The sequence below is a fragment of the Thunnus albacares genome, chromosome 3 (assembly GCF_914725855.1).
Source record: "Thunnus albacares chromosome 3, fThuAlb1.1, whole genome shotgun sequence".
In the NCBI taxonomy this organism is placed as follows: Eukaryota; Metazoa; Chordata; class Actinopteri; order Scombriformes; family Scombridae; genus Thunnus; species Thunnus albacares.
The window spans coordinates 34,508,152-34,531,066 of NC_058108.1; the positions used below are offsets into that span (position 1 = coordinate 34,508,152).

Sequence of the window (22,915 nt, forward strand, 5' to 3'; positions counted from 1 at the left end):
AAAAGCAGGGTCATCTCTGGATTTAAAATAGGAACTGGGAACAGATAATTGGATGGTCGGAGTGGCCAACAGCTAGAATAGGGGTTCAACAACTCTTCTATATATGCAAGGCCTTCTACATAATTAGTAAAATTTTGATGTCAATTCTGTGTTTTTCTGGAAGCCCATTACCATTATAGTAACTGACCTCCTTAATAAAACAATCATACTCAAATCCTTTACTTAAGTAAAAGTTCCAATACAACAATGTAAAATTGTTGTAAAATTGTTCCATTACAAGTAAAAGTCCTGCATGAAAACTCCTACTACAGTAAAAGTACATAAGTATTATGAGCTTGATGTAGTTAAAGTATTGCAGTAAAAGTAGTGGTTTGGTCCCTCTGACTGATATATTATTATATATGACATCATTAGATTATTAATAGTGAAGCATCAGTGTTAGAGCAGCATGTTACTGTTGTAGCTGCTGGAGGTGGAGCTAGTTTACACTACTTTATATACAGTTAGCTAGTTTAGTCCAGTGGTTCCCAACCTAGGGGTCGGGCCCCTCCAAAAGGTCAGCAGATAAATCTGAGGGGTCGTGAGATGATTAATGGGAGAGGAAAGAAGAAAAAACAAAGTTCTGATACACAAATCTGTTTTCAGTTTTTGGACTTTTTCTCTAATCTTTGATTTTTGCTGAAATATTGGATCATTTGAACATTTATTGAAATGAAACCACGTGAGAAGTTTAGAGGGGATAAAAGAGAGAGAAAAAGAAAAACGTTCTCATGTTTGTTTGCTGCTTACCTTTCTTCCTTACTGTCCATGTTGACTTTAAAACGATTAGCTTTCTATCTCAACTTCAAGACAACATAGACTAGAAAATAACACACCTGCTGATGACAAATGAAAATTTAAAACAGCTACTAAACTGACCTTGTGTTAAGATTGTTTTGTCAGCTGCTGTTTTCAAGTTCAATAATGAAATTTAAGAGGTGCAGGAACAACAAGTGGAGTCACAAAGAGATTTCTAATATATAGAAGTAAACAAAGTGGAGGTCTGGGATTACTTGACCTCTGCACTCAGTTAAAAATTCTCTTCGTTAAAAATGAAATCCACAGACAAAGGCTTAACCTGGATAGGATTTAAAACACACATTTTACTGTGTAGCATCATTCTGAAAAAAAAGAGGAAAAAAATTTCAGACATGATGCAGAAAGCAAGAGTCAATGTAGAGAGATCATCATGTGATTGATTTATCAATTGGGGATTCAAAATTTCAGTGGTGAAATCATATTTTATTCTGAAAATAGAGCTAGCACCTAGCTAGTGGGTCTAGTGAACTACCATTACATCTGAGGAGAACCAACCTGTCACCAACATACTGGATAAGAATTAATGGAGAAGGAAATGCAAATTCACCTTCAGCTGTTTTGCACAATTGTTGAGTACACATCATTTTCTTGTAATGAGTGCTAAAGGTTTGTTAGAGAAGAAGCTGAATTAGATATATTTTCCAAATGAGGTGAAGCAGAGGAAGCAGCTCTTTAGTGAGTTAGTGGCTCTTAAAAGAGCCGTTGTTGGTTCGTGGAGCAGCAGACAGTTTAAGCTCTCTCTCCGCGGATGCGGCGGGCCAGCTGGATGTCTTTGGGCATGATGGTAACCCTCTTGGCGTGGATGGCGCACAGGTTGGTGTCCTCGAACAGACCGACCAGGTAAGCCTCGCTGGCCTCCTGCAGAGCCATGACAGCGGAACTCTGGAAACGCAGATCGGTCTTGAAGTCCTGAGCGATTTCTCTGACCAGGCGCTGGAAGGGCAGCTTGCGGATCAGCAGCTCGGTGGATTTCTGGTAGCGACGGATCTCTCTCAGAGCCACGGTACCGGGCCTGTAACGGTGAGGCTTCTTGACGCCGCCGGTGGCCGGGGCGCTCTTACGGGCAGCCTTGGTGGCCAGCTGCTTCCTGGGGGCTTTGCCTCCGGTGGATTTACGGGCAGTCTGCTTGGTTCTTGCCATTGTTTCTTCTTCCTCTGATCAGGAGAAAATAGTGATGAGAAGAGGAGACACGCTGCTCTTAAAGTGTCGGAGCGGCTGCGGAACTGTGACGCTGCTTCAGACCTCCGGGTCCTGATTGGTGAGCGGCTCCTCCTGGAGCTCATTACCGCCTACAGGAGCCTGAACCTCCGCTGCTTATTGGACAAAAGGCGTTTGAAAAAGTCCGCCAAAATAAGAGCGGGCCTCCCTCTGCTGGAGCCTCTTTTCTGGTGGGTGGAGACATCAGCCCTCCTGCCTGCTCGCGGAGATATAAAGGGGGACTTGCTGTGTTTGCTCCACACTTTCTTCGAGTCCAGACTCTAGAAAATAACCTAAAATGAGCGGAAGAGGCAAAACCGGAGGCAAAGCTCGCGCCAAGGCAAAGACCCGCTCCTCTCGTGCCGGGCTCCAGTTCCCAGTCGGTCGTGTTCACAGACATCTGCGCAAAGGCAACTATGCGCAGCGTGTCGGTGCCGGAGCCCCCGTCTACATGGCGGCTGTGCTGGAGTACCTGACCGCTGAGATCCTGGAGCTGGCTGGAAACGCTGCTCGCGACAACAAGAAGACCAGGATCATCCCCCGTCACCTGCAGCTGGCTGTCCGTAACGACGAGGAGCTCAACAAGCTGCTGGGTGGAGTGACCATCGCTCAGGGCGGCGTGCTGCCCAACATCCAGGCTGTGCTGCTGCCCAAGAAGACCGAGAAGCCCGCCAAGAAGTAAACCTGGAGACCTGCTGACTGCTGAAAACCAACCAAAGGCTCTTTTAAGAGCCAAACACTCCTCATAAAGGGCAAACATCCTCATGATACATTATATTATATTGTGTAGTCGTAATAATATGAAAAATAATCATAATAAATTTTTAATAAATATGATGGTTGTTTGTCTCAACAATCTCAGTAATCAACATTTAAAACAAGATCATCTAGTCTTAATGTGCACACATCATACTTAACATAATGATCAGTACACGAGCTTTACACACCCTTTGAAAGCTTATACTAGTTATAATCATTAACGTGGAGATTTGCTGAACACTGCTAAAAGCTATAATGTTTAATAGCGATTTAGAGAGGAGGGTAGTATAGCCATAATCATGTTACATCAGTTATTGTTATGGTTGTCATCTGTTCATCCAACTTTTTAATCATGATGAAATTGTCATAATACAATTACAGACCTGCAGACTGCTGGAAACCAACCAAAGGCTCTTTAACACTCCTCATAAATAGCAAACATCTTCATGTCTGATACACTGTCGTTAACTCAAATTATATTTAGCATGTAAACAAAATGTTTAATATTTAAATAAATCTACAATATATGTAATTATTTACCAGATTTGCTGACCGCTGCTAAAAGCTGTAATTTTAAACTGATTTAGAAAGGAGGGTAGTTGTTGATCTTAGTTGGCTGGTTAAGTGGATGAATATTTTTGAGATCTTTTTGATCTGTTTGATTTGACCTACATATCAATCATGATGCAATTGTCATAATAATACATTTACAGTTCAACATCATCCTGAGTGATTTTCTGTATTTGATGCTCAGTTCAGACCATGTTGACTCTGCTGCTCACATTCACTTCAGCTGAAAAACTGAAAATATAAAGAAAATATAAGAAAATAGGAAATGAAAATTAAACTGGCAGGATGTGAGAATGACTGACTTGATATCATATAAATAACTGCAGTCAGTTTTCATTTTGACACATAACCACCTATAAGTGGAGGAACAAAAGAGCTCCCTCTCCTGCCAAACTGTGACTTCATGTTAATAGTTGTATTCTATCTTAAACATAAGAACACTTCTGAATAAAAAACAAAAGTCACAGTTTCATCAGTTTGTGCAGCATATGAGACACTATCTGGTTAAACATATTAAAACTGGGATGATGCTCTTTACAGAAAGATGTGTGGCTCTTAAAAGAGCCTTTGATCAAGTTCACATGTTGAGACTGATGGCAGCTCACTTCTTCTTGGCTGCTGCCTTCTTGGCTTTGGGTTTGGCGACCTTCTTTGCGGGAGCTTTCTTGGCTGCAGGAGCCTTTTTGGCCACTTTCTTGGGGCTCTTGGTGGCCTTCTTGGGGCTCTTGGCTGCTTTCTTGGCCGCCGCGGGCTTCTTGACCTTCTTGGGGGATTTCTTAGCGGCTGCTGTCTTCTTGGCTGCCGCTGTCTTAGGCTTCTTAGCCGCTGCGGGTTTCTTAGGGCTCTTGGCGGGCTTCTTGGCTTTAGGAGCGGCTTTCTTTACGGGCTTCTTGGCCTTGGTTTCAACCGTCTTGCTCATTTTGAACGAGCCGGAGGCCCCGATCCCCTTGACCTGGACCAGAGTCCCCTTGGCCACCAGGCTCTTGATGGCGGTCTTGACGCGGGCCTTGTTCTTCTCCACATCGTAACCTCCGGCAGCCAGAGCCTTCTTGAGGGCGGCTGCTGACACGCCGCTCCGCTCCTTGGATGCGGCCACAGTCTTAACGATGAGCTCGCTGACGCTGGGGCCAGCCTTCTTCGGCTTGGAAACTTTCTTCTTTGCGGCTTTAGCCGGGGCGGCGGCGGGAGCTGGAGCCTCTTCTGCCATTGTTTCTTGTAGGTTCAGATTCAACACGAAACTAACAGAGTCTGAGTCAACTGTTGGAGAGTCTGAGGCAGGAGGCTGCACTTAAACACACCATGAGAACCGCGGAGACTCAATCCAGCTGCTGGTTGCTCTGTGCAGTGTGAATGTCGGACACTTGTGTTTTCTCTCAGTGATAAAAGAGTGAAAAATCAGTGTGTGACAAGTGCTGAAGGCTGACAGTGAAGGCAGCAGATAGCGGACATGTGTCTCTTCATATTGAAGTCATGTGGAGTTCTGATGTTCTCTGCTTTTTCTTTGTGGAGCAAACAAACCTCACCTGTTCACCGCCGTGGACAGCACTGCTCAGCGACTTTTCTCTCTCATTTCTCTCCTAAAATGCCGTAAAATACATCCGAGCTCCACCAAAACCACTTTTCCAGCTGGCTCACATGTTTGTTCACAGACTCAAAGTAAAAACATCCATCTGTTGCTGATCAGTTTGTAATAATATGAAGCGATTCTGGTCGCAGCAAACACACTGATGAGGCTCATGATGCAGTTTAGCCAGACTTCCTGTCAGAGCTGCTCTGTGGCTGCGAACATTTCTTCTCTTATTCTGAGGACTATCTTAAATATAAATACAATAAAGTCTTAAATAAAATATAGTAAGTGAGAATAAAATAAAGTCGATGTCTTCTGTTAATGTAACATCTGCCTCTTGCATGTTACATTAAATACATCATTTGAGCTTTAAATGGTCACTATGGCTAATAGCAAAATCTTGGAAAATAGAACATAATTTTGTCAGTAATTTTACCTTCATTTAATAGTTGTAAGGTGAGCATATTTGTGTTATTTGCACATTTGTATGCTGTTATCTTATATTTCATATTTAATATTAGGCTACACAGTATCCAAGGTAACCATGCAGCTATAAAGCATCACTGGGGGAACAGTCAGACCAGGTGAGACCTGTAAATATGAATGTTTAGCTGATCTGAGAGAGAGTTTATTACTAATTATAACTATATTGACATTCAGAGTGATTATCTATGTGTACTGAATCATCTCTATCAATAGTGTCTTTTATATAATTTGTGATACAGTAAGTCTTTGATCCTGGTCAAGGTTCGACCGTTGGCCTTGTAATTTGTTATTTAACGGTTATTAAGCTTCGTCACAGAAATCATTTATTAGTACAGTAAGTTTCCTTTGATTATGATTTTATTTGCATTAAATAGTTTTACTGAGACCGGGCTTGTATCCTCCAGATCCCGAAGTGCTTAAACAATAGTCATTGAATCAACATTGGAGTGTCTGTGTGTGTTCGTTGGAGTTAACTACTTACTGTCAGCCGTTAGTCCAACATCATCATCATCATCATCACAACACATGGCAGAGACTGTAGGCTGTCACTATTATCAGCAATACAAAAGAAACTTAACAAGGGCATTATAAACTGTGAGGTAAATATAATCCCCCGTTACATTCATGAACAAACACAGTTCCAAAGACTCGTACAAATAAGTTCAAAGAGAGTTTGAGTATAAGACGAGTCCACAGCTGACAGAACATGTTCAATACTAAATGAGTTGGATAAAACTCAGACGTATCACGTAGATAGAACCGAATAAAAGGACACGATGAAGCTCATGATGCCTCTGCACACATGTCTGCTATTGCTTCCTCTGAGAAAAGCTGTGGAGGAGGGTAAAGCTCTGGTTCAGTGGCCACAAACACAAGGTGGGGGGGGTCTGAGACACACAGTGTGCCGGTGTGATAGATTTACACAGTCAGTGGACCAGACGCTGTTTCATCAGAGACTTTCCCTGAGAATGTTCTTCTTTTTTTTTAAAATACAGAAGATCTTTATTGAATTTCACATAGTTATAATTCACAAACAAACAGTAATTTACATTAACAATAAAGTGCAACCAGTGCCAAAGTGCAAAACATCAATTAAGTGCATAAAGTCCAGTAATCCTGTTTAAAGTGCTGTCAGATCATAAGTCCAGTATGTTCCAGGTGAGATGCTCAGATTTGTCAGTAATTATCTGTTTAACTACGATGTCGCTGTAGATCACAGTCTGTTGCATTATCAACACAGATAATCAATTGTATCAGTTCTGTGTGTTTAGATAGCAGTTTATCATCAATAATACAATACATGACAGATCTACAATTTAAATTAAAGACACCAACAGCTTTCAGTTTGTCACAGACTTCGTGAGCTCTGTAACAGTCCATTAAGAGAAGCTGCTGTGTCTCATCATCATTGCAGAAGATCATTGGACATTTTTTTGTGGTAACATAACAACTCCAATAACTCTAAGAATGTTCTCAGTGATATACGTCATGTGTTGTGAACTTCCATTGTAGATCTATAAGCTGCTGCCTGAATTTGCTCAATGAGAAGCCAGTTTTTCTTTAAAACTCTGAGCAGAAGAAACATTAGATGCGCAAAACTTGGTTTCCCCATTTTCTTTTCTAATGTTACATTGTTCTGTTGTCTTACAGACCAGTAAAAGTCATCTTATTGATATTTCTTTTCTCTTGTCTTTATTTGCATATTTAGTATTGAAGTAATCCAAAAGTAACAGAAAGTAATAAGTTACATTACTTTAATATTGTGATACTTGGATAAGGCTACTGACGGCATTTATTTACAGGTATCTATAGAGCTCTACATGGTCAGACACTGCTGTAGGTCTCCAGCAGGTCTCTGAGCTCCTCTGATCAGGGTTCGCTGGTTGTTCCTCAATCTAGACTTAAAATTAAAGGAGACTGTGACTTTGTGGTTGTGGCTCGTAAATGTTGGAATTCTCTCCCTTCGGACTTAAGATTTGTGGACACTTTAAAAAGAGCTGAAGACCCATTTGTTCAGACTTGTCTTTGTGTAATTTTCTATTTTCTATTTATTTCTGTTTTTTATTGTGTTTTATGTCTGTATGTGTGTTTATGCTTTATATCCTCTGTGAAGCAGTTTGTGAGGCCTCTGCTATATAGATAAAGTTATTGAGAGAAAGCAGATATATGACACAGAGGGTATTTTCCTTCTTGTGGACTCAACTCAATTCTACTTCCAAATAGAACAGAAATATCAAAGGTAAAGCAGAAAACACATTTTTACTCATCGCCATTTCGGGGCCTGTTCTTCAATTTTCTTCACAAAAATAAGAAAAAAAAGAGAAAAAAAGAAAAGAATTGAAGAACCAACTAAGACAAAATGAGACATAAGACCACCTACTATGAATAGAAAAGGGTGTAAACCCTGAGCTTTCCCTCCAGGATCATGATCTTCTAGTTCTAGATGCAACACCTGAGATGAAAATACTCATCAGATCCATCCAGCAATTTAATGGTTAAAGGATGAATTCATAAACAATAATCATATACTCATATCCTTTATACCTTGAAGCATCAAATTATGATAAGAAAAAGAGGGAAATTCTTACTAAAAAGTACAAAGATTCAGTTTACATCAACTTTATTTGAGTCATTTAGACAACAGAAGCTTCATATTAGTCAAAAGGCTTAATAGAAACACTTCTGATAAAAGTGAAAATATTTTACTTTTACTGACATTTCAAGCTTGTTAATGAAGGCTATTTAATTTGTAGCATAAAGATAAAATCTATGAAGCTCAACAAATTCATGCTGTTGTTCCGTTGGTGGCGCTAAAGCATAAAAAGAGTCACAACCAGCATGATGATCCGTAGAAGAAGCTGCAGCGCGCCCCTGTCTTCAATCACGTCCTCAGATCGGACATAAATAGCTGGGTCTCAAACAGACGAAACACTTGAGACGAAAATACTCGACTAGTGAAAATGAGCGGAAGAGGAAAAGGAGGAAAGGGACTCGGTAAAGGAGGCGCCAAGCGTCACCGTAAAGTCCTCCGTGATAACATCCAGGGAATCACCAAACCCGCCATCCGCCGTCTGGCTCGCCGTGGTGGAGTCAAGCGTATCTCCGGTCTGATCTACGAGGAGACTCGTGGAGTGTTGAAGGTCTTCCTGGAGAATGTCATCCGTGATGCCGTCACCTACACCGAGCACGCCAAGAGAAAGACCGTGACCGCCATGGATGTGGTTTATGCTCTCAAGAGGCAGGGACGCACTCTGTACGGCTTCGGAGGTTAAACTCATCCATCATTACAACAAAACAAAGGTCCTTTTAAGGACCAAACACTCACTCTGAGAGCTTTATCCTCCACAAATCTAACTAGCTTAATGTTCTGAAGAAATATTTTCTATTTTCTTATTGTATTTTTTATATATATATATATACACACTAAGTATGGGAAGAATATACACAGGTGGAAATAAGCTGCTTTTTTTTTTTTTTTTTGTTGTTCTCCCTGGTTTAATGTTTAGAATGGATGTTGATGTATACAACAACCATGCTGTCAGAGTATGGGTAAAGTTTACTCATTTTGTTATATTCTCTTTATATTTGCTGATGGAAAATAAGAGTATTTTTGTTTTGTTGTTGTGGAGTTGGTTTACTTTTTTTTTTTTTTTTGGCACATAAAAGATAAATGAATCAGTAACTTTGTGTTCATGTCCTACACATGTTCCAACAAAACATGGTGGAAATATTTCATATTTATAGAGGCTTTTGGATAGCAGGTGTGTTTAATTAAAGGGGCTATATGATAAAGAATGGTGTACATATATATAAAATAGATATAAGCTGCTTCACTCCTCTGCACTTCAAAAGACTCAATTAAAAACATTTACAGAAACACTTGATATACACACATTTTACTATATACATAGTTTATCATGTATGAATATGGCACTAATTAAATGTTGATCACTTACACTTCCTGCTTGAAACTGAACACCAAGTATTGAAATGGTTTAGATATTGTGTTCAAGTTGACTAAAAAGATTCAGATAAAAACATTTTCATGAGCACTTGTTATAATATACACATAATTTGTCATGCATGGATGTATTCCACTGATGTTGGTATTTATACTTTCAATTGCAATTGACTGAAAACCATACACAGTGAAATAAGTAGTTTGAGTAGAATTTGTTATACACATTAAACAATTATAGTAGAGAAATCAGTGAGACAGAAATAAGGAGGCAGCAGTGTGACAGGAATAAAGCTCTCAGGTGAAGGTGTGGGTGGTCCTGAAAAGGACCTTTGACTTGTTGGGACTAGGAGCAGGTTTACTTGGAGCTGGTGTACTTGGTGACAGCCTTGGTGCCCTCAGACACGGCGTGTTTGGCCAGCTCACCGGGCAGCAGCAGGCGGACGGCGGTCTGGATCTCCCTGGAGGTGATGGTGGAGCGCTTGTTGTAGTGAGCAAGGCGGGAAGCCTCACCGGCGATGCGCTCAAAGATGTCTCCCACAAAGGAGTTCATGATGCCCATGGCCTTGGAGGAGATGCCGGTGTCGGGGTGGACCTGCTTCAGCACCTTGTACACGTAGATAGCGTAGCTCTCCTTCCTGGTCTTCCTCTTCTTCTTGCCGGTCTTGGTGGCTTTAGACACGGCCTTCTTGGAGCCTTTCTTCGGTGCTTTGACTGGATCAGGCATGATTTCGTCGTTGAATTTCCTCAAACGAATATCATCAACAACTCCAAACGGCCGTTAAATATCCATCTGATGCAAACTTTACTGCGTCGTTGCTCGCATAGGATTGGTTGATTTCTTGTAAGCGAGACGGGGCATGCGCAGAACAATCTATACTGCGGACGTAGTTGAAGACGGTCAGCGCGAATTTAGCTGAAGGCGCCAAACTCAGCAGCAACCCCTCCCCTCTTTCTTTCCTTTTTGTTGTTTTTTCTTTTTTTTTTAACGTATTTAATCGACATGATCTTTAAATTCAAAGTGCTTTGACAAGTAAAAGCAGCTTTGCAGGATGACTTTCACATCTTCTTAAAGATAAAAAACAAAATCTCTTCATCACAGCAGGCAGTTTTGTGGATTGAGAGATTACATCTCAGGCAAAATTAGTCAATCTGGATTAAAATTTAACCAACAAATAAAATGACCAACAGTCACATATGGATGTTATGACATGAATACTTCATCTCCATGATAGAAAGAAGAAGACATCAGATAACATGAGTCAGATACAGCTTCTCTCTCTCTGTCTCTTTGGTTGCTAATTTCATCTCTGATGGTTAAATGTCTCTGTGTGGCTGTTGTGTGAATTTATCTTCTTAACAAAAATGCAGCAGATATATATATATAATGTGTTGTGGGTAGTTTTCTTGTTGAAGTTACAGTGAGCTGTCTGGATCCAGTTTTTAATTGAGTGGTTGTTCAGTCACCTGTTGATGTTGTATGATTAGTGAATGAGTGCAGGAGGTCTGGCTGCTTGCTTCTGACAGTTTCTTTAGTTCGTTTTTAAGCTGAGCAGTATATTGAGCAATAAGCTTAAAGTAACTAGAATAACAGTGTTAATTAAAGCTGCAAGCAGCGTTGAATGGGACCTCGCGCCTCCGCGCACATCGGGCCACGGTGCAATCGAAGGGCTTCTGTGACGGGCATGTAGATGTCTTCAGACCCGGGCTGTTTTTAGACAATGCAAGAAGGAGATAAACATCACTTCCTTTGTCCACTATTTTGCCTGCTGCTGGGGCTGCTTTGCTGAAATTTCATAGGGGGCGCAATTCAGCCAGTTTGCATCACTGATGGAATATTGTCATGTAGACGTGTTCAGACCCACATGACCTGGTCAAAGTTTGATTGAAATGTGTACTGTCAGGTGTGTAGAGACAATAAGTAAATGCAGCTGGACACAGAAAAATACTCATATATTTGAATGGAGAGTGTGAGTGAACCGCTAGGTGCTTGGGCCCTAATAAAGGAAAAACTGCAGTACAGAGCTACAAATTTTAGTTTTGATGGTATTTTTCTGCAGCACTTTATCACTAAACTGTCACCCTCACTCCATTTTCTCCCTTCCCCTCATAGGTCATCCCCACTACTGAATTATACATATAAGACCTATAATTATTGTAAAATGAATGATAATAACACCAAACTTCATACAAAGTTTGTATATAATGTACTGTATGTATATAGGCCTTTCTGCTGTTTCTCACAGTAAGAGGCCGGACAATTCAAACAGGATTTGAAGGCTTTCAGCTTCCTCCCAGTGCAGAAATCACAGGCCACATCTTCAGGTCCAGCATAGCAGTGATCAGCAGGAGCAGCTTGGAGTTCAGTCTTCTTCAACTCCTCCACTAAATCTGCTAACATTGTGTTTTTCATCAGGACAGGCTTCAGTGTGAAGGTCTGTCTGCACTGAGGGCAGCTGTAGATTTTATATACATATATATATATATATATATATATATATATATATATATATATATATATATATATATGTATATATATATATATATAGTCCTTTCACAGTTAAAGTGTATGCCCGTAACACTTTCTGGAGCACAAGAACTTTGTAGTACTTTGTGTGTGTGTGTGTGTGTGTGTGTGTGTGTATGTGTGTGTGTGTAAACAATTACACATTCCTAATGACCTGGAGCACAGAGTTCACAGTCACCATCATTTTATCACCCTAAAAGCTAATGAAATGTAGACAAACTGAGTTGGGGAGCAGTAACCTCCACTACATCTCTGGTTGGCAGGATGAAGGCACCCTCTTGTGTTGTGCAGTTTTCATATTTCAGTGAACATCACATCACAACATCACTGCAGGAAAACTTCACTGAGCCTTTGGCAGCTTCGAGAGACAGAGAGAGAGAGAGAGAGAGAGAGAGAGAGAGAGAGAGAGAGAGAGAGAGAGAGAGAGAGAGAGAGAGAGAGAGAGAGAGAGAAATATGTGGGGCATGTACAGAATATGATTTTTTTTTTTTTAAAGGAGAGAGACGGACAACTAATTAACTTCTACTCAATAACTGAATTGTTCTGTTATCAAACTAGATGTTACATTTCACGTCCCTTTTTCTGCACTGGTCACTTTCATATATTTCATTAAACTGGACTTAACATTGTATATTGTATTCAACGTCCATGGTTATATAATCTAATTTTTGCACTTGTCCCCATCTCTTGGTCTGTAGAGCAGTCCATATTAACTTTGTACTGTCAATATTTCATTTCAAGTTGTATTTACCATTTCAAAGCTATTATTCTGCCATTCTGAAAATCAATTTTAGATTTCAAATTTCATTTTTTAACTAAAATGTAATACTAATTTGTATATTTCATTCTTATTACTACCATACTCTTGTTACATTAGTACTCTTCTATGTTGTGATTGTGGGAGCAAACAACATCAGACACATAATTTGTATAGTGAAAACTTGGTAACACTTGACCATTAACTGGACTGAATCAGCCACTTTAGTGATTTGTCAATTAATAACTGACAATAAAAATGGAGATCTGGTTCTGTTAGAAAAGAGAAGAGTAATCTGATCACTTAGTTCAATGATATTTGAATAGTTAGACCGAGATATAGCTACTTGATTTTAATGACAGAACAGAGGACAAATTCACCGATACATAACTGATATGATCCTGGCAGGAATTTGAGGACACTTAGTTGTTACAAAGAACAAGTTTGTCAGTGAGAAGTTACAGAGGCAGATCTAGAGGACAGACATTTTCCTTGGACACGCAGAACGTAATGCAACATGAATATGAAGCATGTGATTATAAGATGCATGAACAACAGTGTAAAAAGAGGCAGACTGAAGAAAATGGAGGTAAAAACGAAGTGTTGACGGTTTGTTAGAGATAAATCTGAATTTGTAATATTTCCAAAATAATTGGGAGAAGCAGAGGAAGCAGCTCTTTAGTGAGTTAGTGGCTCTTAAAAGAGCCGTTGTTGGTTCGTGGAGCAGCAGACAGTTTAAGCTCTCTCTCCGCGGATGCGGCGGGCCAGCTGGATGTCTTTGGGCATGATGGTGACCCTCTTGGCGTGGATGGCGCACAGGTTGGTGTCCTCGAACAGACCGACCAGGTAAGCCTCGCTGGCCTCCTGCAGAGCCATGACAGCGGAGCTCTGGAAGCGCAGATCGGTCTTGAAGTCCTGAGCGATTTCTCTGACCAGGCGCTGGAAGGGCAGCTTGCGGATCAGCAGCTCGGTGGATTTCTGGTAGCGACGGATCTCTCGGAGAGCCACGGTACCGGGCCTGTAACGGTGAGGCTTCTTGACGCCGCCGGTGGCCGGGGCGCTCTTACGGGCAGCCTTGGTGGCCAGCTGCTTCCTGGGAGCTTTGCCTCCGGTGGATTTACGGGCAGTCTGCTTGGTTCTTGCCATTGTTTCTTCTTTCTCTGATCAGAAAAATAGTGATGAGAAGAGGAGACACGCTGCTCTTAAAGTGTCGGAGCGGCTGCGGAACTGTGACGTTGCTTCAGACCTCCGGGTCCTGATTGGTGAGCGGCTCCTCCTGGAGCTCATTACCGCCTACAGGAGCCTGAACCTCCGCTGCTTATTGGACAAAAGGCGTTTGAAAAGGGCCGCCAAAATAAGAGCGGGCCTCCCTCTGCTGGAGCCTCTTTTCTGGTGGGTGGAGACATCAGCCCTCCTGCCTGCTCGCGGAGATATAAAGAAGAGTTTGCGGTGTTTGCTCCACACTTTCTTCGAGTCCAGACTCTAGAAAATAACCTAAAATGAGCGGAAGAGGCAAAACCGGAGGCAAAGCCCGCGCCAAGGCAAAGACCCGCTCCTCTCGGGCCGGGCTCCAGTTCCCAGTCGGTCGTGTTCACAGGCTGCTGCGCAAAGGCAACTATGCGGAGCGTGTCGGTGCCGGAGCCCCCGTCTACCTGGCGGCTGTGCTGGAGTACCTGACCGCTGAGATCCTGGAGCTGGCTGGAAACGCTGCCCGCGACAACAAGAAGACCAGGATCATCCCCCGTCACCTGCAGCTGGCTGTCCGTAACGACGAGGAGCTCAACAAACTGCTGGGCGGAGTAACCATCGCTCAGGGCGGCGTGTTGCCCAACATCCAGGCTGTGCTGCTGCCCAAGAAGACCGAGAAGCCCGCCAAGAAGTAAACCTGGAGACCTGCTGACTGCTGGAAACCAACCAAAGGCTCTTTTAAGAGCCAAACACTCCTCATAAAGAGCAAACATCCTCATGACTCTAATACACTCGTTCAAACACAAATTATGTTTATAATGTATCCATAATACTGATGTTCAGTGTCACAATATGTGATAACTGCGTTCAAATTATAATGATGGTTGTTGGTTATGTTGCTAAAAATATCAATATTAAAATATAATCTAGTCTGCCTGCAGTATTCCATAAATCCATAGTTTATTCTCATATCAAATTTCACCTTCCTTAAAGAACAAACAAACAAAAAAAACCCAAAACTACTCCTTACTCAACATGAGGTACAGGTAGTCCTCCTCTGGGTGACTGACAGCCCTAAAATCTTTAAACCACAATCCAGTAGCTTCAATTAATTGTACCATATTATAGTAATTTGACCACTGGGACCATTTTTTTCCCCCAAATAGCCTCATGTTCCCCCTGATTTTATAAATTAAGTTTTCCATCTGATATATTTGTTGAGGTTTAAACTTCATTTCACAGTGAGGTCAATATTCTGAGTTTGTTTCTCAAATGGGCTCATTTGTGTGAGAGAAAGAGCTGCAGAGACACATGAGGCTATAAATATGGTTTCATGGTTATTTGCATTTGAAAGGTGTTTAAAGACTCTAAGCTGTTATCACTAATTACAGTGCATTAAGCTGTTTTCAACTTAACTGAAGGGAAGAAGGTTATTTTTCACTGTCTATAGTCATTTCTTACTTTTTCAGATACATGGAGCTGCCTTCTTTTCTGTGGACTTCGTTTAACATGCAGCAGGATTATTTCTATCATACCTAACAAATGACAAAATTGGGGAGAAAGTGTGTTGTGGAGGTTTTGAGGTGCAGAGACACTTTTTTTGATGCAGAACAAGGCTTCTCCTCACCGCTATAAACAGCCTGTGTGAACAACCTTCACTCTGTGCTGCTGGTGAGAACAAAGATCTTATCAAACAAACACTGCAGCTCTGACTATAACTGCCTCTGGCATGTTGGAACAAAGTCAACAGCAGCTGATCAGTTTTATCTGGAAGATTCATGTTTTAGTGCCTCTTCATCACGTTTGATTTGTTGTTGATGATCATGTTCTGGTTTCTAATGACAGGTTGAGTCAATAACAAGCTGTCTGGTTTATGATTTATAATCTAAGGACGCTCACACTGATGAGCTGAACTGTGCAGAGATGAACGGTGACTGAGTCTGCATTGATCCGTCTCTGCAGTATTATGTTTGTAGTTACCAGATACAGTGGATTCATTTTGTTGTGTAGTAGATTTAATTGTACAGCTCCACACTCAGTAAAACTTTAATGACAAAGTGAAAACCTGTTTTAGAAATTTTTGCAAATTTATCTTTAGCTGTGGCACATTACAGACTGACTGCATCTCACAGTCAATTAGGTGGTTTTTATTCTTCCCGACTGCAGCTGCCTCATCAACAAGGCCCGAGACCCCCACAGACCCCAACAGACCCTCTATCTCCCCATAGACATCACACATTATATTAACCTACAATCTCATAATCTTAGATTTCCAAATATAGAATTTTGCCCATCACATATAACATGGCATATTACATTGATGTGAACTTGTATTTTTATTAATTGCACACTGCATATACTGTTAACATTATGAACATTTGCACACATTTTGTAGTTTAAACTTTAAACTAGTAACAGCTCTTTTCACTTAGAATATGTTTTACACTTTATTGTACATTTCTTTTTTATACTATTTATGATGACTTATTCTGTGTGTATGTTTTGACTGTTATGCACTGAAACAACAAGGCAAATTCTTTGTATGTTCAAACCTACTCGACAATAAACCAGTTTATGATTCTGATGATTTACTGAGAAGGAGTTTCTGATTCATGCTCAGTTGGAGGCGCTAATGCGCCAGAAAGTTCAATATCAACAGTCATCAAATCCAAAGAAGAAGCTGCAGCCCGCCCCCGTCTTCAATCACGTCCTCAGATCAGATATAAATAGCTGGGTCTCAAACTGACGAAACACTTGAGACTAAAATACTCGACTAGTGAAAATGAGCGGAAGAGGAAAGGGAGGAAAGGGACTCGGTAAAGGAGGCGCCAAGCGTCACCGTAAAGTCCTCCGTGATAACATCCAGGGAATCACCAAACCCGCCATCCGCCGTCTGGCTCGCCGTGGTGGAGTCAAGCGTATCTCCGGTCTGATCTACGAGGAGACCCGCGGAGTGCTGAAGGTCTTCCTGGAGAACGTCATCCGTGATGCCGTCACCTACACCGAGCACGCCAAGAGAAAGACCGTGACCGCAATGGATGTGGTTTATGCTCTCAAGAGGCAGGGACGCACTCTGTACGGCTTCGGAGGTTAAATTCATCCGTAATTACAACAAACCAAAGGTCCTTTTAAGGACCAAACACTCACTCTGAGAGCTTTATCCTCATCAATGAAACTGCTTTCATGTCTAGGATAACTAAACAATGTTGGCTATATAATAGTCATACTATTTATAATGGAATAAGGACTTAGCAGTGTCTCTATATTAAGAGTTATTGTTCCAGAGTGTCTGATGTAAACTGAAAATCAATAATCTGCTCTGCTGTCCCACCATGAAGAATTGATACAACATATTATGGATTTCTGCTGAAAGCTTGCTTAGACACAAATTATTTACTGCAAATGATTTTTAATTCATGATGTTGGGTGTTTGTACTACACCTTTCGTTCAGTTCGTGGTGTTTTACAGATGACTGAAAGCTGATAATAAAACAATAAATGTAAACAGTGAATTGAGACTAATGCACATGTAACGGAGTTAGTGATTCCATTTGCCATAACTAACCATATTGCCACGTTTTGTTATTGAATACGCACTGAATCTAATTTATTATTAGTTACCCAACTCTTTTAATATTATGTTATTTACTTTGTTACTCTTACAGTGTAAGCTACTACAGAGTCTTATTTTTGAGTGTGTACTTGAATGCCTCTTGAACAGGCCCTTGCAGACTTCGCGGGTGCACCCCGTGTTCGGCCACCAGTCTGCTATGCCCGGTGCCAGTGGAGGGTCGATTTGTACTAAGCTCCGTTCATATATTTTATAACTTTGTTTTATGGGTAAAAGTGTGTGTTATTTGAATGATATGTTGAGATAAGCTTTCAGTAACCACACGTATTGGTAACAATGTGGGTGTGTGTAATTTACGTGTAGCAATTTATTGAACCGGTTATCGGTGATCTTGCTAGTTCAATGTTAGCTCAATGTTAGCTCGTAGCTACTGCTCGTGATGCAACTGGATATCGGCAGCAAGTAATTCATTGTGTTTTGTTTTCAGTGTATACTTTCTACGACTACTCCTGTGAGAGTTGGCTGTGTAAAGCTAATACCAGTGTGTTTGTTACCAGGTACATTTGATATTTTTTTGTTGTTGTCATTTTATTTTGCTTTGTGTGGGTGTTCGGTCACCAGTCTGCTATGCCCGGTGCCAGTGTGTATATTTTCTGCGACTGATGCTGTGAGAGTTGGCTGTGGAAAGCTAATGCCACTGTGTTTGTTACCAGAATAAATCCGGGACAGAGTTGAGAAGTGACGGTGTGCGTGTCATCCGTAACACAACGCAAGAGAGAGTACACCACTGCTACACACACAATAAATAAAGCTAAAGGCTGCATCACCACAAGTTTCTGTCCGTTTGGAAAACTGCAGTGAAGTCAGTTTGAAGTTGGATATAAAACATTCATTCATTTCAGAAGACAACCAGTGTTCAATATCTGAACACCTCACCTACGTGCACATAATAACAGTTACTGTCTGACTGAAATGTTACATATGTAGGTTATTATTCAATAACCTACATATGTAACGTGCAAAAGAATTAATATAATAACTGCAAACTAATTTTAATTATAAATTTGGCTTTCTGTTAATTTACATAAGTATTAAACAGAAAAGTTACTTTTTTTTTCAATACATGATCAACGGTATAATAGTAGAGCAAAACGCTCCCATAATAACTTGTCTGTTTACTGACTGTCTGAATGTGATTTTGGTGTTTACAGTAACATTATACATAAACCAGTTCAGTTTGTGGTTAATGTGTTGGTGTGTTGATGCAAGATGCCCCCAGTCGTTGTAAATACTTGATTTATATAAGTATTTATAAACATCAATATATACATAAGTTTATCATGTATGAATATGAAACTAATTAAGTGTTAATGTTGGCATTTACACTTCAAGTTACTCTGACAAAACATTCATACAATAAAGCAGATTAAGACAAATAATAAATAGAAACATCTTAACATGTACATGTGTATTATGTGGTCAATCATGTCTGGATATGGAATTTGACTATAGAGTGTTGATATTTATACTTCTTTCTTGCAATTGAATGAATATTGTGCACAATACAATTTCTACCGAATTTGTGTTTCTAATGTAATACACTGTAAAAGAAATCAGAGTGAGACAGAAATAAGGAGGCAGCAGTGTGACAGGAATAAAGCTCTCTGGTGAAGGTGTGGGTGGTCCTGAAAAGGACCTTTGACTTGTTGGGACTAGGAGCAGGTTTACTTGGAGCTGGTGTACTTGGTGACGGCCTTGGTGCCCTCAGACACGGCGTGTTTGGCCAGCTCACCGGGCAGCAGCAGGCGGACGGCGGTCTGGATCTCCCTGGAGGTGATGGTGGAGCGCTTGTTGTAGTGAGCAAGGCGGGAAGCCTCACCGGCGATGCGCTCAAAGATGTCCCCCACAAAGGAGTTCATGATGCCCATGGCCTTGGAGGAGATGCCGGTGTCGGGGTGGACCTGCTTCAGCACCTTGTACACATAGATGGCGTAGCTCTCCTTCCTGGTCTTCCTCTTCTTCTTGCCTCCTTTGCCGGCGGTCTTCGTCACGGCTTTCTTGGAGCCCTTCTTGGGCGCTGATTTCGCTGGTTCCGGCATTTCGAGACTCGACAGCAGAAATGTATTGATTAATCGGGAACAGCTGTACTTATAGAGGCTGCATGCAAACACAGCTGTACGACCCCCCTCCTGTGATTGGCTGAGCTGTTCACTGGTCGGAGGGGGTCTCACTGTCGAGGCTCGTGTTTCCATGGAAACCCGCTTCCGTTCAACCTCACTAGAGGAAGTGTATGTATTATGTGTACAAATGTACATGTATAAATTTATTATCGTGATGATGAAGATTGATTATTTTGTTCTATTTATTTTTATGTACTTTGTAATTTTCCTGTGCAAAAACTTAATAAAGTATATTTAAATTAAAAAATAAGGAAAATAAGAAAAGACCAACAGACAGTAATTCAAAGCAGAAATTTTAGATTTGACTAAAGCAGCCTTAACTTAGTCCTCAGTAGAACGATGTATGAAGCCTCATTAATACTGAAGATCACACGAAAGAAGCAGCAGCACATTTTAAATGAGACATTATAGTTTATAAAATTATTTTTCAACATTATAATGAAACATTCAATCTGTCTGATCTCACTCTGCACACAAATATCACAATAACACTTTGATCACATTATAAAAATCACAGCCTGCTGACACTGAGTCAGAGGTCACCATGATGAATATGATACTGTACACACATTTTATAACGTCTATTTGTTTATCTTCACTCGTTCATATCCTTAAAAAGACACCATCAGATCTATAACCTATCATCTTCATAATGTGTTAATAATTAGTCTGCAGTCTGCCCTTTTCTATCCATAGTAGGTGGTCTTGTGTCCTTTTAGTCTTGGTTGGCGGAGGAGAGGCAGAAGGACGTGGGGGGATTCATGAGGTTTCAGGACACATGTGGGCCAAGGCACAAACAAGAACCAAACCAAAACAAACCAAAACCAAAACCAAACCAAAACAAACCAAACCTTGTGTTTGGTGTGTTTTACTTGCATTTATGTATATGTGTGCATGTGGGTGATATTTAGCAGCAGAGGTGGAATAATATTCTGTGTATCCAGGTTTGGTTAGTCAGTCATGGGGGGTTGGTGGCTGAAGGGGCTTTGGTTAGCTGTAGAATGAATGAGAGGGGGGTGTTAACTGTTAATTTTGCTTCCTTTATGGTTCTTTGGAGTGAAGGGTTGTTTGTCGCTGTCCTCAGGTATTTCAGTGCTATTGTTTGGTGTCTCTGTCTTAAGGTTTGGATTCCTGTTATGGTGTGTTTATAGTGGTTGCTGATGTAGGAAGGGAGTCTGTGTGCTAATTTGAGTGCTTTGTTCTGGATTGTTTGTAGGCCTTGTAGCTGGTTATCAGGCGGGGACGGAGTATTCGAAGAGTGGTCGGATGTATGATAGGTAAACTTTGATGACTGTAGAGGGTGATGCGCCATGTTTTCCACAGAGGGCTTTGAGATGGTTGAGTCTATTGTTTGCTTTTTGTTCCAGGTTATTGACGTGTTTTGTCCAGGTCATGTTGTTTTGGAATGTGACTCTGAGGAATGTTGCTTCTTTACTGATATTGATTTTCTGGTTGTATAGTGTTAGATTGGCACTGTTGTTGAGCTGCAGGTGTGGGTTTTTAGTGAAGAGGACGCACTGTGTTTTGGCAGGGTTTAGTTTGATTCTCCACATGTTAGACCAGTTTTCTATTTCAGTTATGCATTTGTGGAGTTTTTTGGCTGCTAGGTTTGGGCATTTGGAACTGGACCAGTAGCAGAGGTCGTCTGCAAAAATCCTATGTTTCAGGAAAGTCCTGCTCTACTGACTCACTAACATACTTCCTCAAAGCAGAACGCTGATCCTGACCTCTCAGAGAAGGTCAAAGGTCAGGATCCACTCCACTTTGATGCAACTGAATGAATCAATACAACATTTATAAACATCACAATCACTTTGTTCATCTAACAAACAATTAAACAGAACAAAACCTCTCATATCAGATCTGTAAATATGAGCAACAGTAACAGATTCCCCACCTTGCTGAAATTTCAGTGGAGCTTTTTCGCCTCCTCTTGGTAGCAGAATGTGACAACTTGTCATCCTGGTTAATAAAAGTGATTCCCTTTTATTTTATACACATTTAATAGACAAGGAAGATCAAAGTGCTTTATAGAATGCAACAGAATATGAAAACAATAAAGATAAGAAGACTAAAAGAAACAATAGAACTGTTAAATACATAAAATTTGATCTAATAAAGTAAAGGAGCATTTGAAAGGCAGCATGAAAGATGAAAAAAAATTATGACCTGCAACTTTGAAATGTAATTAAAAGCCAGAACAAACAGATTTAAAGTAGTCAGCATTGTCTCTAGTCTGAGATCTTCAGGTAGTTTGAGCAGCATAGGAGATAAAAGCAGCTTCACCATGTTTATTGTTAACTTTAGAAACCACATGAAGACCAGAGGCAGCTGAGCTGAAAGCTCTGGAAGCTTCATACTGTATGAGAAGATCTGATGAACCATTCAGAGATTAATGGACAAACAGTATACTTTAAAGTCAAATATCTGAAACACTGGTAAACACTGTAGTGATCTGAGACCTGGAGTAATATGTTCTGTTCTCTTTAGTCTTTGTGTTCTGGATTAACTGGATCTGTCTGATGCTTTCTAGCAGAGACCTGAAAAAAGTCTGTTACAGTCGTCCAGCCTGCTGGAGACGAAGGCTTCAACATGAAATCTCTGATCATTCAGATGTTCTTAAGATGGTAAAATGCTGATTTAATGTGACTGTTGAAATTTAGTCCTGAATCCTGAAAGACAACTCCTGCTGAAAAAGAAACCAGCTGTTATGCAGCCACGTTCTCCTCTGACTTCATTCCATGGAAACACGTTTTGCTTTATAATTATAATGATAAAGAGTTCACTGATTAACAGTTTTATATGCAATTTAAATGCAGTCACTGTTGACTGAACAGCTCTTTTCAGAATAAGAAAGAACAAACAGCTTTTGCCTCTTAGCTCTCTGCTTCTGATTGGACGTTGCTGTTACTTTGATGGACTATTTATATTCATGTCTGTAGAATCATGAGGTCTGTAAGTTGTGTTAACGATGGTCTTTTGACTGAAACGATCAGTTTTTAGCACATTTTTTCAACAGATTATTTTGCATCTGAAGAGCCTTCTCTACTTTGGGACTGTTTTAAGAAAACTCAAAGTAATAATCAAACCTGGAGGAAGTTCAATTTGTTTAATTTCAACTCAGCTCTCACAAAGAATTTAAAATAGCCAGTTGTTAAATTGTTTTATTATTCTCTGTATTGCTACAATTTTATTCTATTTATCCAGAGAGTGAGATTATTGAAAATTATTCTGATCTTCTGAGCATTTTCCTGAACAGGTTTGGTGAATATATTTAGATTAAGGCTGTGAGGTTCC

At 40.6% G+C, this 22,915-nt stretch overlaps 9 protein-coding genes across 9 annotated transcripts; 4 read left to right on the forward strand and 5 right to left on the reverse strand.

The window, feature by feature from the left end:
- Positions 1-1,541: 1,541 nt before the first annotated feature.
- LOC122973633 (histone H3) lies at positions 1,542-2,104 on the reverse strand. Its single transcript, XM_044341316.1, has one exon. The coding sequence runs from the start codon at positions 1,996-1,998 to the stop codon at positions 1,588-1,590; it is 411 nt and encodes a 136-aa protein (XP_044197251.1). The 5' UTR covers positions 1,999-2,104; the 3' UTR covers positions 1,542-1,587.
- Positions 2,105-2,294: 190 nt separating this feature from the next.
- LOC122973642 (histone H2A-like) lies at positions 2,295-2,889 on the forward strand. Its single transcript, XM_044341329.1, has one exon. The coding sequence runs from the start codon at positions 2,354-2,356 to the stop codon at positions 2,735-2,737; it is 384 nt and encodes a 127-aa protein (XP_044197264.1). The 5' UTR covers positions 2,295-2,353; the 3' UTR covers positions 2,738-2,889.
- A 273-nt stretch (positions 2,890-3,162) lies between these two features.
- LOC122973627 (histone H1-like) lies at positions 3,163-5,166 on the reverse strand. The gene has a single exon (XM_044341306.1). It carries the CDS (start codon positions 4,589-4,591, stop codon positions 3,986-3,988), a length of 606 nt encoding a protein of 201 aa, XP_044197241.1. The 5' UTR covers positions 4,592-5,166; the 3' UTR covers positions 3,163-3,985.
- A 3,069-nt stretch (positions 5,167-8,235) lies between these two features.
- Positions 8,236-8,755, forward strand: LOC122973780 (histone H4). Its single transcript, XM_044341518.1, has one exon. It carries the CDS (start codon positions 8,398-8,400, stop codon positions 8,707-8,709), a length of 312 nt encoding a protein of 103 aa, XP_044197453.1. The 5' UTR covers positions 8,236-8,397; the 3' UTR covers positions 8,710-8,755.
- Positions 8,756-9,540: 785 nt separating this feature from the next.
- Positions 9,541-10,160, reverse strand: LOC122973742 (histone H2B 3-like). The gene has a single exon (XM_044341479.1). The coding sequence runs from the start codon at positions 10,120-10,122 to the stop codon at positions 9,754-9,756; it is 369 nt and encodes a 122-aa protein (XP_044197414.1). The 5' UTR covers positions 10,123-10,160; the 3' UTR covers positions 9,541-9,753.
- A 3,208-nt stretch (positions 10,161-13,368) lies between these two features.
- LOC122973705 (histone H3) lies at positions 13,369-13,859 on the reverse strand. Its single transcript, XM_044341418.1, has one exon. The coding sequence runs from the start codon at positions 13,823-13,825 to the stop codon at positions 13,415-13,417; it is 411 nt and encodes a 136-aa protein (XP_044197353.1). The 5' UTR covers positions 13,826-13,859; the 3' UTR covers positions 13,369-13,414.
- Positions 13,860-14,090: 231 nt separating this feature from the next.
- Positions 14,091-14,675, forward strand: LOC122973730 (histone H2A-like). The gene has a single exon (XM_044341454.1). The coding sequence runs from the start codon at positions 14,179-14,181 to the stop codon at positions 14,560-14,562; it is 384 nt and encodes a 127-aa protein (XP_044197389.1). The 5' UTR covers positions 14,091-14,178; the 3' UTR covers positions 14,563-14,675.
- Positions 14,676-16,634: 1,959 nt separating this feature from the next.
- On the forward strand, positions 16,635-17,385 carry LOC122973789 (histone H4). Its single transcript, XM_044341529.1, has one exon. The coding sequence runs from the start codon at positions 16,650-16,652 to the stop codon at positions 16,959-16,961; it is 312 nt and encodes a 103-aa protein (XP_044197464.1). The 5' UTR covers positions 16,635-16,649; the 3' UTR covers positions 16,962-17,385.
- A 1,731-nt stretch (positions 17,386-19,116) lies between these two features.
- On the reverse strand, positions 19,117-19,563 carry LOC122973695 (histone H2B 1/2). The gene has a single exon (XM_044341408.1). The coding sequence runs from the start codon at positions 19,535-19,537 to the stop codon at positions 19,163-19,165; it is 375 nt and encodes a 124-aa protein (XP_044197343.1). The 5' UTR covers positions 19,538-19,563; the 3' UTR covers positions 19,117-19,162.
- Between the last annotated feature and the right edge of the window lie 3,352 nt (positions 19,564-22,915).

What these genes read in the sequence shown, in the direction of transcription:
- LOC122973633 (XM_044341316.1), bottom strand. Translation starts at nt 1,998, where the DNA reads ATGGCAAGAACCAAGCAGACTGCCCGTAAATCCACCGGAGGCAAAGCC.
- LOC122973642 (XM_044341329.1), top strand. Translation starts at nt 2,354, where the DNA reads ATGAGCGGAAGAGGCAAAACCGGAGGCAAAGCTCGCGCCAAGGCAAAG.
- LOC122973627 (XM_044341306.1), bottom strand. Translation starts at nt 4,591, where the DNA reads ATGGCAGAAGAGGCTCCAGCTCCCGCCGCCGCCCCGGCTAAAGCCGCA.
- LOC122973780 (XM_044341518.1), top strand. Translation starts at nt 8,398, where the DNA reads ATGAGCGGAAGAGGAAAAGGAGGAAAGGGACTCGGTAAAGGAGGCGCC.
- LOC122973742 (XM_044341479.1), bottom strand. Translation starts at nt 10,122, where the DNA reads ATGCCTGATCCAGTCAAAGCACCGAAGAAAGGCTCCAAGAAGGCCGTG.
- LOC122973705 (XM_044341418.1), bottom strand. Translation starts at nt 13,825, where the DNA reads ATGGCAAGAACCAAGCAGACTGCCCGTAAATCCACCGGAGGCAAAGCT.
- LOC122973730 (XM_044341454.1), top strand. Translation starts at nt 14,179, where the DNA reads ATGAGCGGAAGAGGCAAAACCGGAGGCAAAGCCCGCGCCAAGGCAAAG.
- LOC122973789 (XM_044341529.1), top strand. Translation starts at nt 16,650, where the DNA reads ATGAGCGGAAGAGGAAAGGGAGGAAAGGGACTCGGTAAAGGAGGCGCC.
- LOC122973695 (XM_044341408.1), bottom strand. Translation starts at nt 19,537, where the DNA reads ATGCCGGAACCAGCGAAATCAGCGCCCAAGAAGGGCTCCAAGAAAGCC.